At 33.1% G+C, this 23600-nt stretch overlaps 2 protein-coding genes across 3 annotated transcripts; one reads left to right on the top strand and one right to left on the bottom strand.

Annotated features, from left to right (window-relative positions):
* The first annotated feature begins 792 nt into the window (after window positions 1-792).
* Window positions 793-8574, top strand: LOC125050301 (senecionine N-oxygenase-like). Of its 2 annotated transcripts, none has more exons than XM_047650046.1 (8): window positions 793-934; window positions 2847-3049; window positions 3246-3384; window positions 4480-4651; window positions 5633-5908; window positions 6582-6745; window positions 7269-7412; window positions 7964-8574. In XM_047650046.1, the coding sequence occupies exons 1-8, from the start codon at window positions 869-871 to the stop codon at window positions 8150-8152; spliced, it is 1353 nt and encodes a 450-aa protein (XP_047506002.1). In that variant the 5' UTR covers window positions 793-868; the 3' UTR covers window positions 8153-8574. The 2 variants fall into 2 exon arrangements, with proteins under 2 accessions (XP_047506002.1, XP_047506010.1); XM_047650054.1 differs by lacking the exon at window positions 793-934 and adding an exon at window positions 2296-2447.
* On the bottom strand, window positions 8350-23366 carry LOC125050293 (senecionine N-oxygenase-like). Its single transcript, XM_047650035.1, has 8 exons — window positions 23205-23366; window positions 18458-18669; window positions 15617-15755; window positions 13402-13573; window positions 12558-12830; window positions 10690-10850; window positions 9879-10022; window positions 8350-9121 (listed from the first exon to the last, which is right to left on the bottom strand). The coding sequence occupies exons 1-8, from the start codon at window positions 23277-23279 to the stop codon at window positions 8906-8908; spliced, it is 1392 nt and encodes a 463-aa protein (XP_047505991.1). The 5' UTR covers window positions 23280-23366; the 3' UTR covers window positions 8350-8905.
* Between the last annotated feature and the right edge of the window lie 234 nt (window positions 23367-23600).

The raw sequence follows: 23600 nt of genomic DNA, 5'->3' as shown, positions 1-23600 counted from the left end.
AAGGTTTATATGTATAATAACATCCATTAAATAGTGGAGAAGTACTGTTATGTCGTATTACATTATGTCGTAAATAATTACATTTTTTCCGCTTACATTGCAAACGCAGGCTGAACCCTACGAGTTTTATCAAAATAATGTACTAAGTATTGTACACATTGAAAAGGTCTACAGAAAAGTCCGTGATGGTATATGTCTATCTCTTATGGATAACCCACAATAACTTTTTTTTGTCATTTACTTTTTACGACAAATAATGGCTAATTTTCGAAGCGATTTTAACCAATACAGTATTAATCCTTAACCAATTAAATACCTTGAATACATTGTTCATTTAATATAGCTCTATATAGCCCTTTACACCGTATGATTTAAGTGAATATTTTTGAAGATATTACAGATTTAAAAATTGCGGGACGTAGCGTTTGCGGCGGTACCGGCCGGCCGCACAGTTTTTCTGTAGTGTATTTAGTATCAGCATTGCACCCGTGCGAAGCCGGGGCGGGTCGCTAGTTAAAAAATAATAAAACTGTAAACTACTGTATTTGTAAGGTGCAAATAAATTAGAGTAATATTATAAGGTCAGATTCGTGTAGGAAATCTTTTCAAAAGGCTGGATATTCCTCATTTAATTAAGTCTGGGTTATATTTCGAAGATACTTGATAATGAACAATTTAATCATCAATATAAGTAGTTAAATTTAATGTATTACGTATATTGTAACGACTTCTGCGGTTACAGTTAACATAAACAATGCTAACCTTTCGTAATTTTTAATCTGAGGTCAATGTTCTAATTGCGTAATGTGTCTGTGAATCTACGAACAGGACAGTTAATTTTATACGTTGATAGGCCTTAAAATTAAAAATGGTTTTCTACGCCATATTGCTGATTTTACTTTTTAACAAATCATCAAACAGTAAAATAATTAGGGTAAGTTACTTACTTCTTTAATCCTATATTTGAAAAACAATTTTGTAATGAGTTGTCGATTTTATATGTATTGTGTTTCCAAAATTCATGAAATGCATCATACTAAACAATATCCAATCTAAGAGATAAATGCGAATATCAATTCCTGGATCTCCAGGTATATGATCACTGCGTGTGGACAACTAAGCTATGAGAGCATTCCCATTTACAATAAAAGGCAAAATAGTAGGGAGATTATTTAGCGTTAAATTAAAAAAAAATAGTAAAAAATACACGCCAAATCGATGATGTAATCCATCGTTCTTTTTCTATTTTGAATTATTATATAATTTATTACAACTTAAGATAAAAAATTAATTGACTCGAAAAGTGAATCTTTATATTTCGAATGTGACAATTAGACCAGTGCAGATAGATATTTAAAAAATCGTATATCTCTATGAAATACGAAAATTTTAGCCCATCTAAAGGCTAAAAATTTTTTTAAGGTCACTCAGGTATATATAAGTTATCTTAAAACAGTAATAAATAGGCATCTTATTATAATTTAAAGAAGATTCATAGAGAAGTAGGGAAGGGGATGACGGATCAGGGCGTTACTGCAAACGATTTTTTGCATTTTCTGAGAAGATTTACTATGGTAATATATATATATTTTTACCATAGGAAAGTAGAGATTTCAACGAACTGAAAGCACACCAACTTTTTGAAAAAAGCTGAAATTTTGACGTCAGAATTTTCGATTGAAAATTAGGGTGTTTTTTCGATATTAATTCAAAATAAGGTGAAAAAATAAATATTTTTAATCAAATAAATTACAGTATATTTGGGACATAATAAGGTAAGTTTTCACCAAATTTCGTTTAAAAAAATAAATTTTTGTAAAAGATAGAAATAAAAAACCAAAAAGTTGGTTTTTTGAATTTTTCACATAAATTTTGAGGTTATGTGAAAAATGTGTGAATACAAAAGTTTTAGATCTTTTTATTACCTTCAACTTTGCCATTTAGTTTTCTTCGATAGGACTTTTAGTTTTGCCGGAAATCGAGATAAACCGTTTTTTACCCTTTATAACTCCCCCCCCTACCCCTTCCCGACCTCAGATCGACCGTAATTTATTTTTCCTTTCATTTTGATCATATTCCCCTGCTTTTCTACTGGGTTTCATCCTACTGTAATTTTTTTTGGTTTCAAAAATTATCGGCACTGGTCTAAATGTCAATATAGAATATAGCTAAAAAGGTTGAAAGCATTGTGCCAGCATCAGCTACCAACAAATTATCATAAATACTAAAAAGTATACGTCTCTTTCATCTTAACTACTTCCTAGTTTCCTTATCATTTTGAGTTTTGACAGTCAGTGCTTAACTGCTTAGGTAATGTTGTAACGAGGTCAACTCTAAACAAAAGAAATTCTAAATATCGAACTAAGCATTAAATAACCAAATTAACATTAAGATTGTTAACGTGAAAAAGGTGCTTCTTAAAAAACAAAGGTCTATTTTATATTATGGTAAGTTAAAATACAATTATTAAATTACAAATTTACAATCTTCCTATACGTCATTATGAAATAGTCACACTAAACCTTTTATTACACACCAGGAAAACAACTGAAATATAATGTATTTTAGAAATTAACGTTAATTTAGTACATGAACAATTGTAATATATTACGTTGCAATTTAATACGTATCTATCCTTTTACGAAATAAATAAACATCTTAACCTCATCAAGATCAAAGACAAAACCATGACAACTACACGGGATGACGTATGACAGCTCGAAAATTTTGACAATCGATATGCAAAATTAAAGATGCGTTCATAACTGACAATTGTTTTTTTTATGATATTATCAATCATCATACAGTCAATTATTAATTAAGTTAATTACAATATTTTATTTCAGCCTCAATTAAATTCTCCACGGGTATGTATAATCGGCGCTGGTCTCGCCGGTATAACATCAGGAAAAAATTTACAAGATCAGGGACTCAGTTTCACCATTTTAGAAGCTACGACTACTTTTGGAGGCACTTGGAGATACGAGCCAAGAGTAGGAGTGTATGAAAATGGCCTTCCAGTGCTCTCAAGCATGTATAAACATTTAAGGTAACACATAATAAATAATTTTATCATGTGTTTTAGAAAAGCGCCATCTCTGATGTTATTAATGAACTTAGAACAATATTGTATGGATCAATTTAGAACATAAGAAGCTCCAATCACATATCATTAATGTGTAATAGTATAAAGAAGCCTATTGTAAATTTTAAATGAATCGTTTTCAAGTTTTAAACTTTTTCAGAACTAATCTACCAAAGCCTACGATGGAACTGTCAGGATTTCCCATGCCTGACGATGTACCGTCTTTCCCCACATGGGAGGTCTACTACAACTATTTACAACGATATGTACATCATTTTCAATTAGAAAAATATATGCAGGTACGCTGATGATGTTCTCGTCAGTAAAATATTAAAACGCTGACAATGAAATATTTAACTGCTACAAGTTGCATTAAAAACAAAACACGCGATTGTAGCGACACCTACTCGCTAACAAAGTTATTTTAACCGCTACGGATATACATATATGTCGCAGCCAACTAGCTTAATTAGCCGTTAAATTAACAGCCTAGCCCTATAACTAAACGGCGCCGGTTAGCTACTAACGTAGCGTTTGTTTCAGTTTAACAGTTAATAAACCGGCTAAATGCTTAGGCCATTCGTACGATTGAGTCATTATTTGGCAGTAATAAAAAAGATAGACATATGGCATAAAAAAATATTTCTTTTAAATTTAAATTGCTTAAGTCAAATTCACATTATTATTGTCCCACTCTTCCATTGTACTTGTTGTTTTTCATGAAAAATTGCAAAACACCATCAAAGTTGTGGTTTGCCGACGCCATATTGACAGTTTGAAGAGTTTCGTTTCGAGTTTGAGAGTGGCAGTAAGTATATTTAAATTAATAGTCAACAGGCTAGGCAAATAATGGAACGTCATCGATGCAAGTCATTTGCCTAGCTGTTTGATCAATTGGCTGAACATCTTTCAGGCCGCTAGTTAAACTGCGCCGTTTACTTAAAAGGCTAGGCTGTTAAATGAACGGCTAATTAAGCTAGTTGGTTGCGACATTTATACAACTTCTAGTTATTAGGGCCTTCGGGCCCGCCAGTCAGTTGTTATGCTGAAGCTTTTAAGTTGGAGAAAAAGTGCTCTCCTCCACACCATTCGTATTCTAAAAGTATACAGCTAATATCATAATAATAAGGTTCAATTGTTACGTTTTAGTTTCTCTTAAAACAGGAGGCAGAAATTTGTAAAAATACCTGTATGTTAATTAATACTCTTTCTATTGTAAACTTCTTAAATTTTTTCTTCGTATTCTAAGTTGACGCTGCTTTATGTAATTATAATATATAATAACGCACTATTTTGACAGGGGAGACACATGTACGAGGGGTATCGAGACAGTTTAAACTTTATAAATCTAAACCATTTTTGTAGTAGGTATTATTCAAAATATACTTTTTCAGTTCCAACACTATGTAATACGTGTATCCCGAGTGAATGGTGTATGGAGAGTGAGGCACAAATACCTTCCTACTGGTGAAGAGATAGAAGATGAATTTGATTACGTCATCGTTGCTACGGGACACTTCAGTCAACCTAACAGACCTGTGCTGAACGGAGAGCATCTTTTTAAAGGTGAAAGAACATATTAAGTGATGAATTATTATTTTTATTTTTATTTTTTATTTCCTATCGCTGTAAGGCTTTCTAAGGAAATAGCAAAAAGGTTAGTCGACATCACAGAAGACCGCAGAGCTGGCCGCTACCTCGGACAAAGATTTAGTCTAGCTATTCAAAGGGGGAACGCTGCCAGTAGGTATCTTCGGAACCTTGCCTAAAAAGACTCCTTTAAATAATATATTTTAGTTATTATATTTTAAAGTTAGTTATTTTTTTCTGGTTTTTATTTATTTGTAATATATTAATATAATTATATTATAATATTTAATATTATTAAAATACTTGTGTCGATGTGAAATGGTGTGAAGTTTGTGTGAGATGTGATGTGAGGTTTGATCTCACAACTCAGCAGAGGCTTAGAAGAAAATTACATTTAAGTTATAATCAGCATTTTGACTGGGAATCGAATCTGATATCCTAAAAGTCACCTTTACGAAACCTTTCCATGAGACCATGAGGGATATAAAATGAAATAAATATAATTAGTATTTACAGTTGTCACTAATAAGTGGTCAATATGCACAATGTCTAATAATGAGTAGACCGTAGACAGTAGAGAGAGATACATACTAAAAGATATTTCTACATTTAAGGCTAAGTTCAGATGACCGCGCGTCGCCGCGCGGTTGGAGCATTCACATGACGGTACATGTACGCGCGGCAGTGTGGCTTCAACATTGATTGTTTTTGCATCGATCTATGTGTCATTCCGTCTCAAGCCGCGCGGATCAACTGAACAGGTCGATACAGGTTTGCAAAATCTTGCGCGCGGGTCGGAGCGCGCCGCGCGTTGGCGTGCGGTACCGCGCGGTAATGTAGACGATAATTACCGTTTATATTGATCTTGTACCGCGCGGTTCGTAGTTCCGCGCGGTACCGCGCGGTCATCTGAACTTAGCCTAAATGTGAAACATGCCTTTCGTACACAATTTTCAGGTAATATCATCCATAGCCACGACTATAGAGAGCCAGATTCGTACAGAGGTCGCAAAGTACTGAGTGTCGGAGCTGGTCCATCTGGGATGGACATCACTCTTGACATCGCCAGTGTAGCAGACACAGTTTACCACAGCCACCATTCACCAATGAAATTTAAAGCAGAATTTCCACCTAACTACGTAAAGAAGCCAGACATCAAGGAGTTTAACGAGACTGGTGTTATGTTCGTTGATGGGTCGTACGCCGATGTTGATGATGTTATATATTGCACTGGTATGTGTTTGACATGTTTATTCTCGTACGTAAATAGATTTGTTTATTATCAATTAATGGCAATCACCACAATTTTTAACGAACTTCAAAAACCCGAAGGAGGTTTACAATAAGACGTAATTCACATGCCGGACCGATCTGGTCGCCAGACTCCAAAAAAGTACATTGTTTCTTTCTATTTTTCGTCATCGTTTCTCGAAGTAGGGCGAATGGAAAAAATATATGGTGGAGTTGAGTAGTTTATGTATACATTTTGAAACTTATACATTTTTGACACTTTGAATTCATTTTATGACGAAAATGAACATGATTTTGAAAAATTTCACGATATATTTTATCGCAAGCCCATCCATTTCAGAAAGAAACTGATAAAATCACATTAATTGAATGTTTTACATAAGTAATAATTGTTATTACGGGCCGGCGCGCCTCAGTGCTCCAGCTCTCCACTGCGCCCCGCAGTCCACCCGAGACACTGACACAGCAATTCGCTGGCTGGTATAGGGCCTTAAACCCAAAAACCTAAAACTTGTGTCAGGGACAGAAATCTGTGCGGATAAAAGGAGAGCCATCTCTTGCTCTGTTAAGATAATGAAGTTGCTGAGCTAACATAAATTTTAATTAACATCGGCTATTGGCCTACAGTATAAAGATTTGATGAATTCGGTTTCAGGATACCTCTTTAATTACTCATTCCTGGACGAGAGTGCAGGTTTGAACATTAGCTCCAAGAGCGTGATGCCACTGCACAAGTTTATGGTGAACATCAACGAACCCTCACTTATCATCGTGGGTCTCATTGAGAAGGCATGCCTTGCGAAAGCACTGGAAGCTCAGGTATCTACAGAACTTCCTTATAGAGTTGTTTATAAACAAAACATATCAAAAACACAATTCTTTTAACACGTTAGAACAGAAGCAGCTATTAGATGGCCTTGTACATTATCTTTAATCCATTTAAATGCTAATTTATTTCATTTTTGTTTTTTTTATGATTAGTCAGTTTGACGACTCATTGGTCTAGTGGTTAGTACCCCTGACTGCGAATCCATGGGTCCCGGGTTCGATCCCAGGTGAGACAAACGTCGATGTCGAGCATTTGGTGTTGTGCTTAGGTCTTGGGTGTTTAAATATGTATTTATATGTCTATCTATCTATAATATGTATGTATATCCGTTGCCTAGTACCCATAACACAAGCTTCACCAGCTTAGCATGGAACTAGGTCAATTGGTGTGAATTGTCTTTAAAGGAAAAAAGAAAAAGAAAAGTCAACTCGTTTGAAACGCCGAGTTAATAATTTTTAAATTTAATCTGCCCCGTGTGACAGATTGTAGATAAGAATGATTATTATTTTATAGGCACGATACACAGCAGCTTTAGTGAAAGGCAAATTCTCTTTACCCTCAAAAGCGGATATGATGAAGGAGTGGCAGCGGAGAGCTGACGCATGTGCAGAGCGAGGATTAACCTTCGGGAAGTTACACTATTTAGAAGAAAGAGAGGTATGTTAACTATTACATTATATTAAGTTCATCAGCAAGTTTGTATCCTACAACCTCCAGACATACTTTTCTCTTTAATCAAAAGAGTCTTGTTAAGGTTTTCATTTTTTCACTACAAATAGAATCTCGAAGCACACAACATATTATATCTCAACATATTCGTTGTCTAAATGACAGTAAAGTCTAAATAAGGTACGCTTTTTACAATAATAAAGCTTTTGTTTACTGTACTTTATTCTTAAACAAAAATATACGTCAAGTGAATTATGTGAAGTGTAACATACACTTACACTAATAACACTAACAATATGCCAATAATATATAAAGTGAAAAAAAACATTATTTATATACTAAGTGTACTTTCGTGAATATGTATATGTTAGGTTCTTAATTAATTTAGAATTTTTCTATTGCCAAAGGATCTGTTACCATGGTTACATAGGTATGTCTCTAACATGATAACTGCTATATAATTATTAAATACTACTTAATACGCGTTTTATAATAAGGCCAAGACACAATTGGTTTGATTAGTAACGAACTCTTTTCAGGATGATTATTATGAAGAATTATCTCAAGAATCTGGTATAGACAGGGTCCCACCTGTTATTTACAAAATCCGCCAGACAGACGCCAAAGCAAAGATTGAGAATTTGCTCACATATAGAAATTATGTATACGAAATCATTGATGACAATACGTTTCTGAGGCGATTAGAAGGCGATACTGAAGCACAATAGTTTTGTCTGGGCATACTAGTATTGTACGAAATTATAGGATATTCGAGTCACGTTTACTTTTCTTTAAAAGGCTCTGCCTTAAAGTAAATCAAAACTTTCAAAATCAGCGGACTAGCTGGTTTGCTGAATTCTGAATATCCCGCCAACCGGTAAAACCCGCCATTTTCTTCTTCAGTAACGTTAAAATAAAACTATTGTTAATTTTTAGCATTTATTGTCAGAAATGATAGTGTAAAAGATGGTAACATTAATTTTAAATATTTAATTAATTATTTCACAACTATTTTTATATAGTTAAAAAACACTACTTATTGTAGGTTAAATAACTTCATTTTTTTGTTCATACTTGTTAAATTTATACATAATAAAGTACATTTATATGAAATACATAGTCTAACTAATAAATGGTTATGTGTTATGTTTCCTGGCCTTATTTATTTCGCTTTATTACTTAGTTCCCTTTTACACCTGAACATTTGTTATATTGTTGGAAAACCAACCAAGATCATCATAATATGAATGTATTTTTATTATTTCTACTATTATAACTAAACATCACAGAGTTATTATTATTATTCTACAAACATATCTAAATACGGACAATTTCCATTATAGTAATGATTTAAATCATATTTTCATTTACATTACGTTATAAAGAGAACTAATCATATGATTTATTTCCTACTAACTAAAACATAAATGTATAGGTAATCATATAAAATAGTTTTCGTAAAAAGCTTAGAAATGTATCGTTTATATTTGGACATCAATCGGGCATTCTTGCGCCCTCTTACCACCTCCGTTGTACCAACGCTTGTAGTGGAAAGGATCTGTCAGTTCATAGTCGAAATCTCGGTAGTTCAATAAATCCTCCAATCGGTATTTAGCATTGAAATCTCTGATATCTGTGAGGACAGGTGGAGCACGAGTAATGCCTGCTTCTTGCGTTAGGTTGGCAAAGTATTGGTCCTGTAATGTTACACTCGGTTTCAATATCTTAACTGAAGTCTTTATAACGTCATTCGTTATAATGAAAAACTCTCTCTCTCTCTCTCTCTATAGCGTAAAAAATAGTTAAATTTATTTGGTTTAACCCAATACCCATACATCAAATCTTCTCTCCCTATAATGATACCTCTCTATAACGAAAAAAAATGCAGTATAAAGAGTTTACACTGTATTTACGAGTCGTGTAAAATAGTGGTTTTGCGATCTCTACAGAAAAATCTACGTATTGTATATTTATTTATTAAAGTTTACCACATACATAATACTAAATCTACGGCATATTTTACAAAATCTTCCATCTGAAATGTATGACAATTTAAGTAAACATAAGTAAAAATGTAAAATAAAAATAAGTGTTACAAAAAAAATACAATTAAAAATAAAATTACCAGAAATTTTTGGTAAAGCAGAAAAAAAATATATGTATAGAAACTGGTCCAGTAATTTGTAAGCCCGCTAAGGTTTTGTTTTTAAAGTTATCTCCGCCCTAAGTTAAGCACTACACATTTAACTAAAACTTCTAGATACATAAACACGTATTTGTTATATTATTTACTTTGAGTACTTTTCAGCAAGAGTGTTCAAATCTATTAATAATTGAAAATTATTATTTATTTACAAAAATACGATACAAATTAATCAAATTACCCCAATGTCGATGAATATTGAAAAAAGCTCGAGTAGACTCAAAGTGTACATTTAAAAAGACTCTACTCACCATGGCTGGTCCAACGAGGTTCACATCAACAATTTTCTTGTTCTTATCCTGTAGTGCGTATACATGCTGAAGCCACGCCTTAAGCATCAGTTCCTGCGAGGGCAGCTTAAACTTGCCGGCTATTAGTGACGCTATGTATTCTGCCTAAAAATTAAGTATGTATGTGGTTAAGTGGTCTCGCAGTACAATTAAAATAATTAAATAAAAACCACGGCAACTGGCGGCTTTATACCTTTCGAGGCAACTATTGTTGATTGATTGATTTTTTAAATTAATTAAGATTAATTAAAAAAATCCCATATAATTGTACATATCATCACATAATATGTACAATTATTACGGGGTGGATTAGTACCCCGTGATCTTTCGTTTTTTTTTTCTAATAGGCATAAGTGAACAGCCGTCGATGCCTAACTCACGCCGTCGACTTTTGGGTCTAAGGCACACCGTTTCCTCATGATTTTTCCTTCACCGGGCGTGAAATGTGCAGAGGCAGGGTAATAGGCAGAAATTCGTACGGACCTCAGGGATGAGAGTCGCACGTTGAAGCCAAAACTACTCGTGAAAAAGATACTGAATTCGATATATTTAATGTAAAACATATACTTTTAGCGACATCTACATTCTACAATCTGCGCTTATAAATCACTGCGCTGACGTCATATCCGGAAACGCGCTTCAAACTTATTCCGGTCATTAAGGTTATATACAACTTCTCGAGCTTAGCTACTGTCGGGTCGGTCAGTCAGACGGGATCCGCCCTTTAGGTTGGAGAGTACACCTGCACGATTAAAAATATTTTTTAACTTACTTGTGCGTCCAAAACTCTATTAATAATTCCCTTCGCGATTCCAATAAAACTCATACTAGGGTGTCTTATGTTTACGATGTGCTGATGTAGAGGGAGGATGAATTTCCCGGTCAGAGTGAGACCTGAACTCTTGTCTAAGAATGGATGGTCGTACTCGTATCCTAAAAAAAAATATAAGTTTGTATATTCGATTTTTCTATCAATTTAGCTCCGCAGCTCTCTTCTCATCTATCTCTAGATAAATAAAGTAACTGATCAATCTTCTGTTTTTCTGATTTTTCTCTATCCTGATGTCGTTTACCTTCTATATATTTTATTTGTTTATAGAAAGAGAGATATATATTATATTAGTTAATAAAGTAACTGAAATCCATGGAAACAGCCAGTGTATGAACGCGTAACCTCAGGGTTGCGAGACGTGCTTAACCTCTACGCCAAGTTTTCCTACTTCCTTGTACAACACTGTCCTACACATCGAGTATTCATTATTAAATATATATAATATAGGAGATAAAGTCGCGTGCCGTAAATACAGAACAGATGTTCCCATGGGTTTTTCACCATACATAGTTCGGAGCAACATATAATGAAATATAAATACTTTCTGAACACATAATGAAGCTAATAAATATGTAAAAGAGTACAGGCATATAAGTCGATGTGTGTAATTTATTTGTTATATAATAAACTACTAGCTGACCCGGCAAACGTCGTTTTGCCATGTAGGTATATTATTTCTAGGATTTTTTTTTTTAGTTCTATATAAATTACTATTCTTTATAAAATATAGGCATCGATCGTGGATGGGTGACAGTTAAGGGTTGTATGTATTTTTGTATGCTGTATCATAAAAATAAAAAAATGTATCTAAAAAATAAAAATAAAAATTTAGGGGTGGACCCACCCTTAACATTTATGGGTTTGAAAGATAGATAGTAGCCAATTCTCAGAATACTGAATATGCATAAATAATTTCATAAGAATCGTTCTAGCCGTTTCGGAGGAGTATGCAAACAAACATTGAGACACGAGAATTTTATATATTATTAGACTATATTGTCAAAACGGTCGTTCACCCGTTCTCCCTACATTATAATCTTATCAAAGACTGTATAATACTTGCGTCTATACACGAATATAATCGATAACTGTAAATAATAAAAATCATTTAGGTTTTTAAATTGATTCAAAAACCTCCATTATCCGTTCAGTGACCGTTTAATGGAAAAAGGTATCAGTTTCACGAAGATTATGGTTAAAATTTATGATCACCGAAATAATTTAATTTTGTCATTTTGCTTTTTATATTTTTGGACATTCTTTACTTTAAATGAGACTTGTTCGATGAAGAGCGTAAATAATTTATTCCATTTATGGTTTTGGGTTTAAATTAAATAGGCTGCTTAATATCTACCCGCTCACCGACTACAATCTAAAAATACTACTAAAAGACTGGCTTATGAACACACCTTACGCAGTGTTAGAGATGCTTCTGAGACCTAATATACCTAAAATACCACTCACTCACTCACACATTTGCACACACACACAGGCGTGTTGATAACAGATGAAACAAAAAAAACAAAAAAATTTAATTAAATTATATATAAATATACGTAAATATATTTTAAGGAATGTATAATTAAGTTTGTTATGGAAGAGCTGGGAATTTTTTTTCTTAAAAGGGTTCCCAAATCTTACACATTGTAATTCATAAACACATTTTTATTTATTTATGTTATTATCGCTTTAAGGCTTTTAGTTGTTACCATAAAAGTGCAAATTTTAAATAAAATAATGTGGCAATCACATGCCTTCATCTAAAGGACTTTAATGACTAACCGTATATAGTATAGTAGGAAGTTTACCTGTGCAACATATTACTACATCTACTTCCTCTTTCGTGTCGTCTTGGAACACAACACTATTGGACAAAAACGCCTTCATATCGGGTTTCTTCACGAAGTTTTCTGGGAATTTCGGTTGGTTATATGTGATGTGGTGGCTATGAACCAGTTTCTCTGTGATGTTCACTAGGTGAGTCACGAGATCAAGGCCGGAGGCTCCTGCGCCGACTATGAGAACTTTTTTGTTCTTAAACGGATCCGGCCCCTTGTAATCGTGGCTGTGCATAATTTTTCCTGGAACAAAATAGGGTTTAACAAACCAAAAGAAGACGTGAATTCGACACGATTAAAATCCGCTTAAATGTTAATTATCAAGCATTTTTAACGTTACGCCATACTATAAAATAAACTCACAAAAAAAAACACTCTAAAAATAAAAATATCATTTATTCACATAAATTCATATAAATTTACATTTACGGCCAGTTCTCAAATCAAGGGCGAAGAACGGACGAGAAGAATAGGCAATAATAACTCCGACACTCTTTTAAATCAAGGCTTTCTTACAAAATGTAAGCACCTGAAACCATCATGAACATCAATAATAGAAAAGTAAAAGTAAGTTTTGAGAAAGCGTTTTTTAGGCAGTTTCTGCTGCGCACCACCACTATGTGGAACCAGCTGCCCACTAAAGTATTTCCGAACTAATTCGACTTAGGATCCTACAAGTAAAGAGCGTACAGTTTTTAAAAGGCCGGCAATGCACTCTGCCATTGAGAGTGTCCATGGTATAACTTAGCATCAGATAATCTTCCTGCCCGTTTATCCACTTTTATATAAAAAAAGTACCTTTAAATTTTCTTACCTTTAAAAGTATTCATCCCTGGAACTTTGGGCATTCTCAGTTTGACATACTGCCCATTAGCAACTACAACGAAATCACATGCGATTGTATTGTTATTCCGTTCATTTGTTAGAGTATACGTCAAGTCCCAGTGTTTGCCTGCCCGTTTTACTGATTGGACGAAACTGTTTAACTTTAACAAAATATATTTTGTGATCATACAAATCATTAAAAGTTTTTACATAAGGAAAGCGTTGACTAAACACAGAAGGAAGGTCTGTGTTTAGTCAACGCTTACATTTTCCGTTTCTTAAATCACTTGTTAATAAGTTGCAATTGCAAAAAAAATATTTTTTTAAATAATTTATTAATATTTTTATAGCGTTTTCTTATTAATAATATAAAGAAATAAAGAAAACATACATAATAAAAAAGGAGGTTTAATTAAAAATAAAGTGCAGTAGGATTCCCTGTGTCGTGGGCCGTTTGTTAAGCGGCGCTGTTTAGTTAAAAAGCTAGGCTGTTAATTGAACGGCTTATTAAGCTAGTTGGCTGCGACATATCCATCATGTAAGATCGACTACGCAATACTATTACGCCTACATAAATCTACCATTCCTTCTTCCTCTAATTAATTGGTTTATATCTTCTTACTAGCTGACCTGGCTAACTTCGTTCCGCCCTACAACCTTATAATATCGTTGTTACTTTAATTTAACTTATTTTAGGATTTCATTAATGTTAAGTATTACATTAATACAAATACAGAAATGTTTTATTGCTTGCCATTGCGAAAGAAGAATGCAGTTTTACACATTAGGCATCTTCTCTCTAGCGTCAATATGGCGATACTGCATGTTAAGCACTTTCTGATATCCAACATCTTTTGATCAGGATCAAAGCATGGTTATGCATCTCCTCATTCACCTCAAGATCGGAATTTCTTGAACTGACACGAATTCGACGTAATATGATGCGTAGTTTTGTCAACAGATGGCACCATATGGTTTTTGCATTCGTAAAATTAATTAATTAATTTATTGTTATTCGATAACTTATCCGATATTTTATTGCTTATTCTGCTATTCGGGACGGAAACAAATGCAACAAATCAAAAACCATGGCAATCGGTCCAGCCGTTCTCGAGTTATAAGTGTTGTAACAAACACGACTTTCTTTTATATATATAGATGTGTATTATTTTGTAAATAAATAAATAAAAATCTTCTTATCTTATAGAGATAGTTTATTTTCATAATCAAATTGATGTTCACCAGTGGCGTAACAATACGGTGGCAGGGCTTTCAAAATGCCACGGGCCCCCGACCCAAGTGGGCCCTGCCCAAGAGATATTATGTTCTATGGATGAATGTGAAGTCTCCAATACGCATTGGGACTACAGACCATTCCCTCTCGTCTAAGAGAGGAAGCCTATGGCCATTAGTGGGACAGATATAACGTGTAATTGAGTATGCTGAAAATCTCGAAGTAGGGATGATTTTTATCAAAAGAATTGCCACGAAAGAAGATTTGCCACGGGCCCATGTTATGGTATGGGCATGGTATAGTTACGCCACTGATGATCACCTTTAAATCTTTTAGATGTGTTTGTTTGTTTGGTAGAGTTTGCATATGTTTAGCTCTCAATTATAAGTGCTGCATGCTCGTTAACCCATTTTCACAAAAAAAAACATTTTTTTATTTGTCGAAGTTCTTTTTAATTCAAGAATGAGCAAAGTTATTTACATATGCTTTTAAAGGCATATCTTCTCTTCTGTGCTTTTGTATATCAAGTTATAGATTGTTAAGGATATAGTTATGTTAGTTATTCATCGCGGTGACCTAAACATAATACAACATAATGAATGACTATTCATTATTAAACAACCTCACAATGCAAAACAAGATTATAATTATGACAGATAATAACAATCGTAAATCGTTGTATTCGTGTATCTTTGTTGCAAATAAGGATGTGCTTATTAGGATAATCATGAATATTGATTACAAGGTAAGTTGGTTAAATAGTATCAAAATTTAAAGAAATATAGAATTACGCTTTATAAACCTGATATAGTATTTTATTTAATTAATAAATTTCGTTTCATTTTGTGGAGTTCCTATTAAACAGTACACTCGGATACATATATCAAATCTTTACCGTACGAAAACTATTTCATAGTATTTTGTAGCAATATTAGATTTTTTTCAACCTCAATAATAAGCAAACACTTACTTGAATATTATCCAGTAATTGAAAGTGTTTCGCGAAGGCCGTCAAGTATTTGTAGAAGCAGGTGTTCGTTGGGTAAGATGGCGTAGAGTCCGGAAACGGGAAACCACTGTACTCCATCGTTTGACGCGGGGTATTTGTCCTGAGCAAAAATATTATTGTGATATTTCTAGTACCTTGAAGCAGTATGCAGTGGCGGCGTATGCAGTGTGCACCAAAGGACATTCTTTCTACATGCTCAATTAACACGTGTTCTTGAAGAGAAACGCGGTGAGGAAACCGACAGGTCTAATGTCTCAGAGACTCTTACTATTAGACCCTAAACACCACCAAAGGCTAACTACATGTTTGCCCAAGATGATAAAAATAATCGTTACAAAAATATAACAGCCCCGCCTTATTAGGGAGTTAAAATAATTAAATAAATGGCGCCACATCCTTTTTAGGTTTGGGCCTCAGATTTCTGTATCTGTTTCATTTTGGTTTGTTAATCTAATAGTGAAGTAGGTGATTCTGTGCCTGACGCACGCCCTCGACTTTTTGGGTCTAAGGCAAGCCGGTTTCCCCACGATGTTTTCCTTCACCGATCAAGCGAATTTTACATGCGCACAGCCGGGGATCAAACCTACGATCTCAGGGATGAGTGTCGCACGCTGAAACCACTAGGCCAACACTGGGAGTTAAGGGACTTCAATAAATTGCATCATGATGTGCAATACATTGAAACTATTAACATTTTGGCCTGGTTAAAATGATTGCCTAAGCTTTATTTATGTGCATACTAAACACTTTCGATAAAACGGATTCCGACCTTCGCCAATAGTCAAAAACGTTTTGTGAATATTAACACGCTCCCATAATCGTAGTTCAAAGCCTTGTTCTTAGAGTTCTCGCTATATTAAAGTGAGATGCGGCTATAAAAAAATAAAATAAAAATGTGTTTATTATGAAACATATAGGTGATACAGGTATCACTTATTCCACGTCATTAAGGCCGATTTACATTATCATTAGTGTTTAGGAGAGTGCTTTAGGATAGTACTTTAGTTGAAACATGTAAACGCTACTTGCTTTAGTAAACGCTACGCTAAAGAACTTGCCTTTCAAGTTGTACTAAAGCACTCTCCTAAACACTAAGATAATGTAAATCGGCCTTATAATTTGAAACGGTAAACATCCCTACTCATAGGCAAAGAAGACATAGGGCCGAGAGAAAATGCCGGCGTAAAAAACACTCGGTACTCTTTTAAAATAGCAAACCACAACACTTATTTTAAAACAAATTTCGCAAATTAATTAGAAGTAGCCTGTCTAGCACTAGTCTCTTTTATCAACTAGATAATCGTTAACTTTATAGTAAGCCTTTTTACACAGTTTTTCTTTAATACATTTCTTAAATTTATTAAAAGGCACAGATAAAAGAGCCTCTGGGATTTTATTAAAGAGAGTATCCCTTTTCCCCAACAGTAATGAAATAAATAAAACAAACTTCACGGGGAAATTTCAGCCTGCGTTTGTTCCGAATATTAACATTATGCGTATGTTCTATTCTATTAAATTTATCACTATTTTTGTATACATACATAATATTTTCATAAATCTATTTTGAGGGAAAGATAAGTATATTAATTTCCTTGAATTTATCTCTCACAGATTCCCTAGATTTTAAATTATAGATTGCAATCCGGCTATTGTTAATGAAAGGTGTTTTCTATACTATATTTAATATTATAAAGAGGAAAGGTTTGATTTTTTGTTTGTTTGAAATGAATAGGCTCCGAAACTACTGGACCGATTTCAAAAATTCTTTCACCGTTGGCTACACTACTCCCGAGTGACATAGGTTATGTTTCATTTAAAAAAAAATTAGGGAAGCTTACTAAGACTTGAATAATCTAACCCAATCTGTAATAAAATAAACAAAAAACTTCCTTTAATCGTGTGCGCTGCGAAAACTATTAATGATAGAACAAAACCGAGTCTACTAGTAAATTGATAAATACGATAAAAAAATTACCTTTTAATATACGAATTTACTTAATTGGACCAAATCATATTAGTAATAAGTCCTGTAATAAGGACGGAACTCCGTCATATAAAAATGCACGTCAAATTCGAGCTCTAGGAGGTTTAAGTTGAATAATAAAAATGCAATGTTTTCCGAAAATTAAGTGCTTTTGATAATGTAACCCAAAATGGAAGAAAATAATATCCACTAAACGAAAAGATACAATTTATTAATATAAATGTTTAGATCCTCACGTAATAATCTAATGTTCTTGAGTTCATAATATTTCAAATACTGGGTCAATCTCTCAAACGCTTTACTTAAGTCAAACCTGTTTAACGGTGTTTCCTAATCAAGTATATGCAATTATTCAAATTCGTAAAAATTTAAGTAAAATATTTATAAATATCTATTTAGGTTTTAGATATTATATAATTCGAATTGAAATTCTCATTTAAAAATAACAGGTAATAATTATCAAAGAAAATGTACGTATTTCTATATTAAGTTTGGAAATGAAGTCGCATGGGGAATGAGGAATGAGGGGGAATGACGCACAGTTTGGCATCATCGGCACATCGGCATTAATTAATTGAACCTTTTTATTTAACTGAATTTACATATTTATTAAGAAAGAAAAAAATATCATGAAACAGATACAGGCATCGGGAACCATAACCAAGAATTGTGGCGCCACATTTTTTTTTTCAATTCATCAAAACTCTTTTTATAAAAACTAAATACAAATTGGCATTGAAAGGATATCAAAATGAAAAAGTTTGTGTAATTGCAATTTGTTAGCTAGGTATGTTATTAAATTAGCAACTATAATTCACCTGAGATTCTTATAGGTGCTGGTGAATACAGGTGTTCCATATTCGTCATATCCAACGTGGGGGTCGAACCTCCAGGTGCCACCAATATTGCTTGATGCTTCAAACACTCTAAAGTTCTGACCAAATTCTTTTAAATATCTTGCGGCTGCTAATCCTGAGAAGCCGGCGCCGATTACGCATGTTAATGGTTGAGGTGGGTCCGGAGACAGCGTCTAGAAAAAAAAGAAAAAGATTCTATGATTCGGCAATATAACTTGTTAAATAATTGTTTAATATGCTACACATATTATATGTGTAGCTTATTAAACGATTATAACACACGAAACGTCGAAAGGTAATCAACAAGAAATTGAAGCTAATTAGTTTCAAATGCAAATTTTCTATTCAAATTATCAATAGGGTTGATAATTATTACATTTAAAACTTAATTATTACCATTTCTAAGCCTATATAATTAAAATTGGTTCCCAACACCTCGTGTATATTTTTATTTTAACCTTTTTGAAAATTAGTTTTGGAAAAATTTGAGCATAATTATATTGATATACCTATATATGTATATCAATATATTTATATTATGTATTTTATAATTGTGGTCCTGTGTAAAGAACTATATAGTTTAATATATATATATATTACGGTAACGGTAAGGAAATCTAAACAGAAAATATGACAACGAAAGGATAGAATAAGATTAATACATATTAATTTAGTAATGTAATTAGCATAAATATGCACGTTATATGTACTCGTATATGGTAATATAAGAAAAGGAACATACTATAAAAGGAGTTCCATAGAAATGTTAATAGTAGAAAACAATTTTTAATCTAACTGACAGTTGGTTCTAGCAAACAAGATCTCTATATCAAAACGTGGTATCTTTCGCAGGTACATACTACACTTCATTAAGGCCAAGCATGCCTGCCTAGATTCACAATGCAACACCTCGTTAATGTGTCACTGACTTGAACAGCCAGCTTACTTTAAAACGAATTATTAATCCAAGTTTAAGATAATACAGGCGCAAAAATGTATGACCGTGATTAACTAAAAAAACAATAGCTACAGGTTTCTATTAAATTGAATTTTACATTATGTTTTTTATTAATAAATATTAATACTGTTATGTACATAATAATATACGTTGGAATTCGACAAATGTCGATGTATTTTATATAGAATGTCATTTATAGTTATAAAATATTGCACAATCTTATGCAAGCGTATCTATTTCTAGAAGCGGGCAAAACCAGTAGATTTCTCCTGAATATATATGTGGCAAAATGTTAAATTTCAAAAATATGTCTCTTTGTTCTTAAATCACTCGAAACGTCAAGTAATGTAAAGTAATATATATTGTTTACATACTCAACTCGATTAGCGAATAAAAATAATACATTCGCGTTTAAATCTGTTTATTTAAAACGATTTAAATGTTAGTAGGTATATACTATTTTTTATCGTGGGGAAATACGCGACTGCTTGGTGCGGAGGGGTATGTGGGATTCACTATTGTAAATAACTCCACGATACCACCAACACTCGGTCTATGTGGGATGCGGTAACATCGGTAAAAAAACAATATTATCTTTGAAGCGTCACTTTACTGGTGTGATAGATTTCACTTCGCATCTTACTCAACATGCATCTAAGCCTTCAAACTGACGAATAACAGAATATATAGAAATGATTAGTTGGAAGTGATCGTATTTAATAATCGAAACCGGAATTCGTATCCTTAAAAAAACAACAATATATTTATTTGAAAGCCTACTTGTCTTTAGGTAAAATTAAGTTCAATCAAATAGACGCGGTATGTATATGAGAAAAAGATCTAATTTATTTTTTAAATGTATGACCTTGAAGCATAACACAATTATTATATAATTAAATAATTGTTACACACGTACTTAAATCAGATATGAAGGACGCAGAACTACGTTCCCTTTGTTACTTTCAATTACCCACTTTTTGTCGAACAATGACTTTACACCTCTCATTAGGATAATGACGTAAAGTGCTAAAAAATGCATCAAATATGGACACGAATGCTGTCAAGGCTTACGACTCGTTAAGATAACGGTTGAATCGTTACCCGCATTTACCATAAATTAACCTCTTTCGATCGCACGCTTTAACAGAATTTACACTTCCATATATATAACGAGTATATAATTCTACTGTACGTGTATGTGAGTTTATTGCCAGTTCTTCTCTTCCGCTCTACGCCCTTGATTTGAGAACTGGCAGTAAATGTAAAATTAGAAGCGTTTAATGTATATTTCTTTTTTGACGTTCATAAGTGTACATTGAATAAATCATTTTTGACTTTTGACTTTTATGTCACTGATTTCAATGATTTTGTATGCATTTGGGTGGCGCCCCGGATGGTTTAGATTCACAAATCAGATGTTGCTGCAGTCGGTATCTAGGATATTTATCTGTACTGCAACTAAACAGCTCAAGTTCAGATACGAATCTGGGCTAGCTTTACTAGTAGAGCTCTTGGCCCGTAACCGAACGATCTGGGTTCGATTCCCAGTCTGAACCAATCATTATATTATTTGTCTTTCATTTAATTGTTTAATATCTTAATCGCTTGAAATATCATACAGGACATTAACGACAGTCGGATCCTCTAGATTCATATAAATTTTTTAAAGAACGTAAATATATAATATATATCCTGATAGTTAAATGTGATTAATATATATGGTAGAGCAGTATTGGCTTAGTGGCTTTAGCGTGCTACTCTCATCCCTGAGGTCGTAGTTTCGACGTTCTGTCTGTGTGCGCATATAACAGTCGCTCGTAAAATAATGGAAAACGCCGTGAGAAAACCAGCAAGCTTTGAAACCAAGTCGACGGCGTGTGTCAGGCACAGAAGGCTATGCCTATTAGAGAAAACAAATGATAATGAAACAGATTCAGAAATCTTAGACTGATATCTATAGGTAAGGCTGTGGCGTCTCTGTTTCTTTTATACAAATGGGAAAACCGGGCTGTTAACCTATTTCCGTTATCTACAAATCATAACCACGTAAATTTATGTTCATGCTTATATCCTCCGTACAAGTCTTAAATGCGCATCGAAAAAAATTTAGTGCTCAGCCAGAGTTTGAACGCACACCTACAAGGTTGCGAGTCGTATTTAACAAGGCCAACACTACTGTATAAAAACAAAACAAAGACACATACACACAGTCTTTACAGTAACGTCCCTTATAAAGTAACTCAAGGGATTTAAAACTCATTGTCCACTTTCGCCGGCCTCTTAGCCTATTCAAATTTTATCATACCGAAGAGTAGATTCAATATTAATTATGAATCAACCCGCATCGCATTCGTCCATGACACCAATGTCCAATGGTGCATCTACAGTGGTCGTATAAACCTTTACGTCAATATTTATGATCATGCATTTATTTCGCAAAATTCATAACATTTTAATGGCCTCTTCAAATTTTGATTTCTCAGGTTCCATTCTGTTTCTTGCCGTCATACGATATCTTTAACAGATGATTTATATATATTTTCTACCCTTTTGCAGCTTTTTCTTATTCCGATAATTAGGTCCGCAGGACATCATATAAGGCCACTGTTATTGCTAAAGACAAAACGTATACGTATACAAGAACGTAAACAAAGTCATAATAGACAAAAAAAAATGAAAAAAAAAAATTTATTTGCTTTCTAAATTTGTTTTGATTTTCATAACAAGAATATATTTTAAAATATATACTGCACGATGTCAATTATGTGAAAGGAGAATGACTTATAATTTTGACCCAAACAATTATAATCTTAAAACGAGCTTTATTAAGGGCAAAAAATGAGTGTAGTGACATAATTTCCTGTTCAACAAGTTTTCTGTTGAACAATCCTTTGTGCGTTTAACATAAATAAACATTGAATTGCATTAATTATATTGCTGTGATTCTTGCATTCTTATTCTAGCAATATTAATTTAATATAATTTTAACAATAGATAGACAAATAACTAAACATGTTGGCCTTTAACGACTGGATTCATATGAGAAACGATGGCTATCTGCACATAGCGTTGTATTTAATTAGACATATATATTGTATACCTATTATATAATCGACAATAAACTTTACCATAGTCTTATAGTAAATATAATGAGGATATGCGCTGTACATATTTACAATTATTGCGGCGCCAATGCCGTCATATCGTGTAAGTATTGCAAATAATTTTCGAAGCGCACTGTTAAATGAATTTAAAAAGTCTCTGTATAAGGTTTCATAATCCAAGATGACTTTAGACTCTTCAAGCAAGCATATATTGATTACCCAGATCTTTCTAACTTGGAGATACGACTAGCCGGTTGCGAAACGTTTCCCATACATAATATTACAACTTTCTTTACAATACATAATTACTCGTTACTAGCTTCGTGCGATAGTATTTTAAAATAAACAATGAATTATATCCTACTTAATTAAAAACTATTTCCGACAAACTAGATCAAGACAATTATCTAACTGCTTGTTTAACAATTACCTTGGTTTTATTAAATGTTAAATTAAATAAAATAGATTTTTAGCGTACTTTTAAACCATATAATTTTTTTTAATGTTTTGTTCAAATATTAAAGCTTCGTAAATTATTAAGAGTAAAAGTATTTCTAAACGATTTAAAAATATAAAAAAACAAATGATTATTTAAAAAAAATAGCGCAAGCTTTTTAAAAGCTCTTATAGAACTAAAAATACCTACCTCATCTCCGTCAATCGTTGCACTATGAACATAAATATTAAACAAAAATATTACACATGTCCACAATCTCTTCATTTTTTATTCACAAATTACGAAATTCGAAAGAGGCGAGTCAAAGACGTGCAGAGACCGCAAGTGAGGAGTGAGGTTTGTGCACAGGTTTGTGAGGAGTTGAGGAGTCCCAAGTTACACACGAGTTACGAATTTCTTAACTTGATTTAGATAAGTCGTGACAAAGTTATACTTAGGTATTTTATTTATGTCTTGCATGGTTTATTTTTCTGTGATACTTATTACCTTACCTAGGTATGTATACCTACTGTAAAAAAGTACTATGTAAAAGTCCGAGGTGAATTTTTATTTTAATTTACTTTTTGGGGGCCTTTATTTTTGACC

This window comes from Pieris napi, chromosome 1 (assembly GCF_905475465.1).
Source record: "Pieris napi chromosome 1, ilPieNapi1.2, whole genome shotgun sequence".
In the NCBI taxonomy this organism is placed as follows: Eukaryota; Metazoa; Arthropoda; class Insecta; order Lepidoptera; family Pieridae; genus Pieris; species Pieris napi.
The sequence above is the reverse complement of the archived record's forward strand: the minus strand, read 5'-3'. Positions and strand labels throughout refer to the sequence as shown.

Coding starts and splice junctions, on each gene's coding strand:
- LOC125050301 (XM_047650046.1), top strand. CDS start 869: ATGGTTTTCTACGCCATATTGCTGATTTTACTTTTTAACAAATCATCA. Junction 4,652..5,632: donor CGGAGAGCATCTTTTTAAAG/GTGAAAGAACAT, acceptor CACAATTTTCAG/GTAATATCATCCATAGCCAC. Junction 7,413..7,963: donor ACTATTTAGAAGAAAGAGAG/GTATGTTAACTA, acceptor AACTCTTTTCAG/GATGATTATTATGAAGAATT.
- LOC125050293 (XM_047650035.1), bottom strand. CDS start 23,279: ATGAAGAGATTGTGGACATGTGTAATATTTTTGTTTAATATTTATGTT. Junction 15,756..18,457: donor AGCACCTATAAGAATCTCAG/GTGAATTATAGT, acceptor ATTTTTGCTCAG/GACAAATACCCCGCGTCAAA. Junction 10,023..10,689: donor ATAGAGTTTTGGACGCACAA/GTAAGTTAAAAA, acceptor CTTAATTTTTAG/GCAGAATACATAGCGTCACT.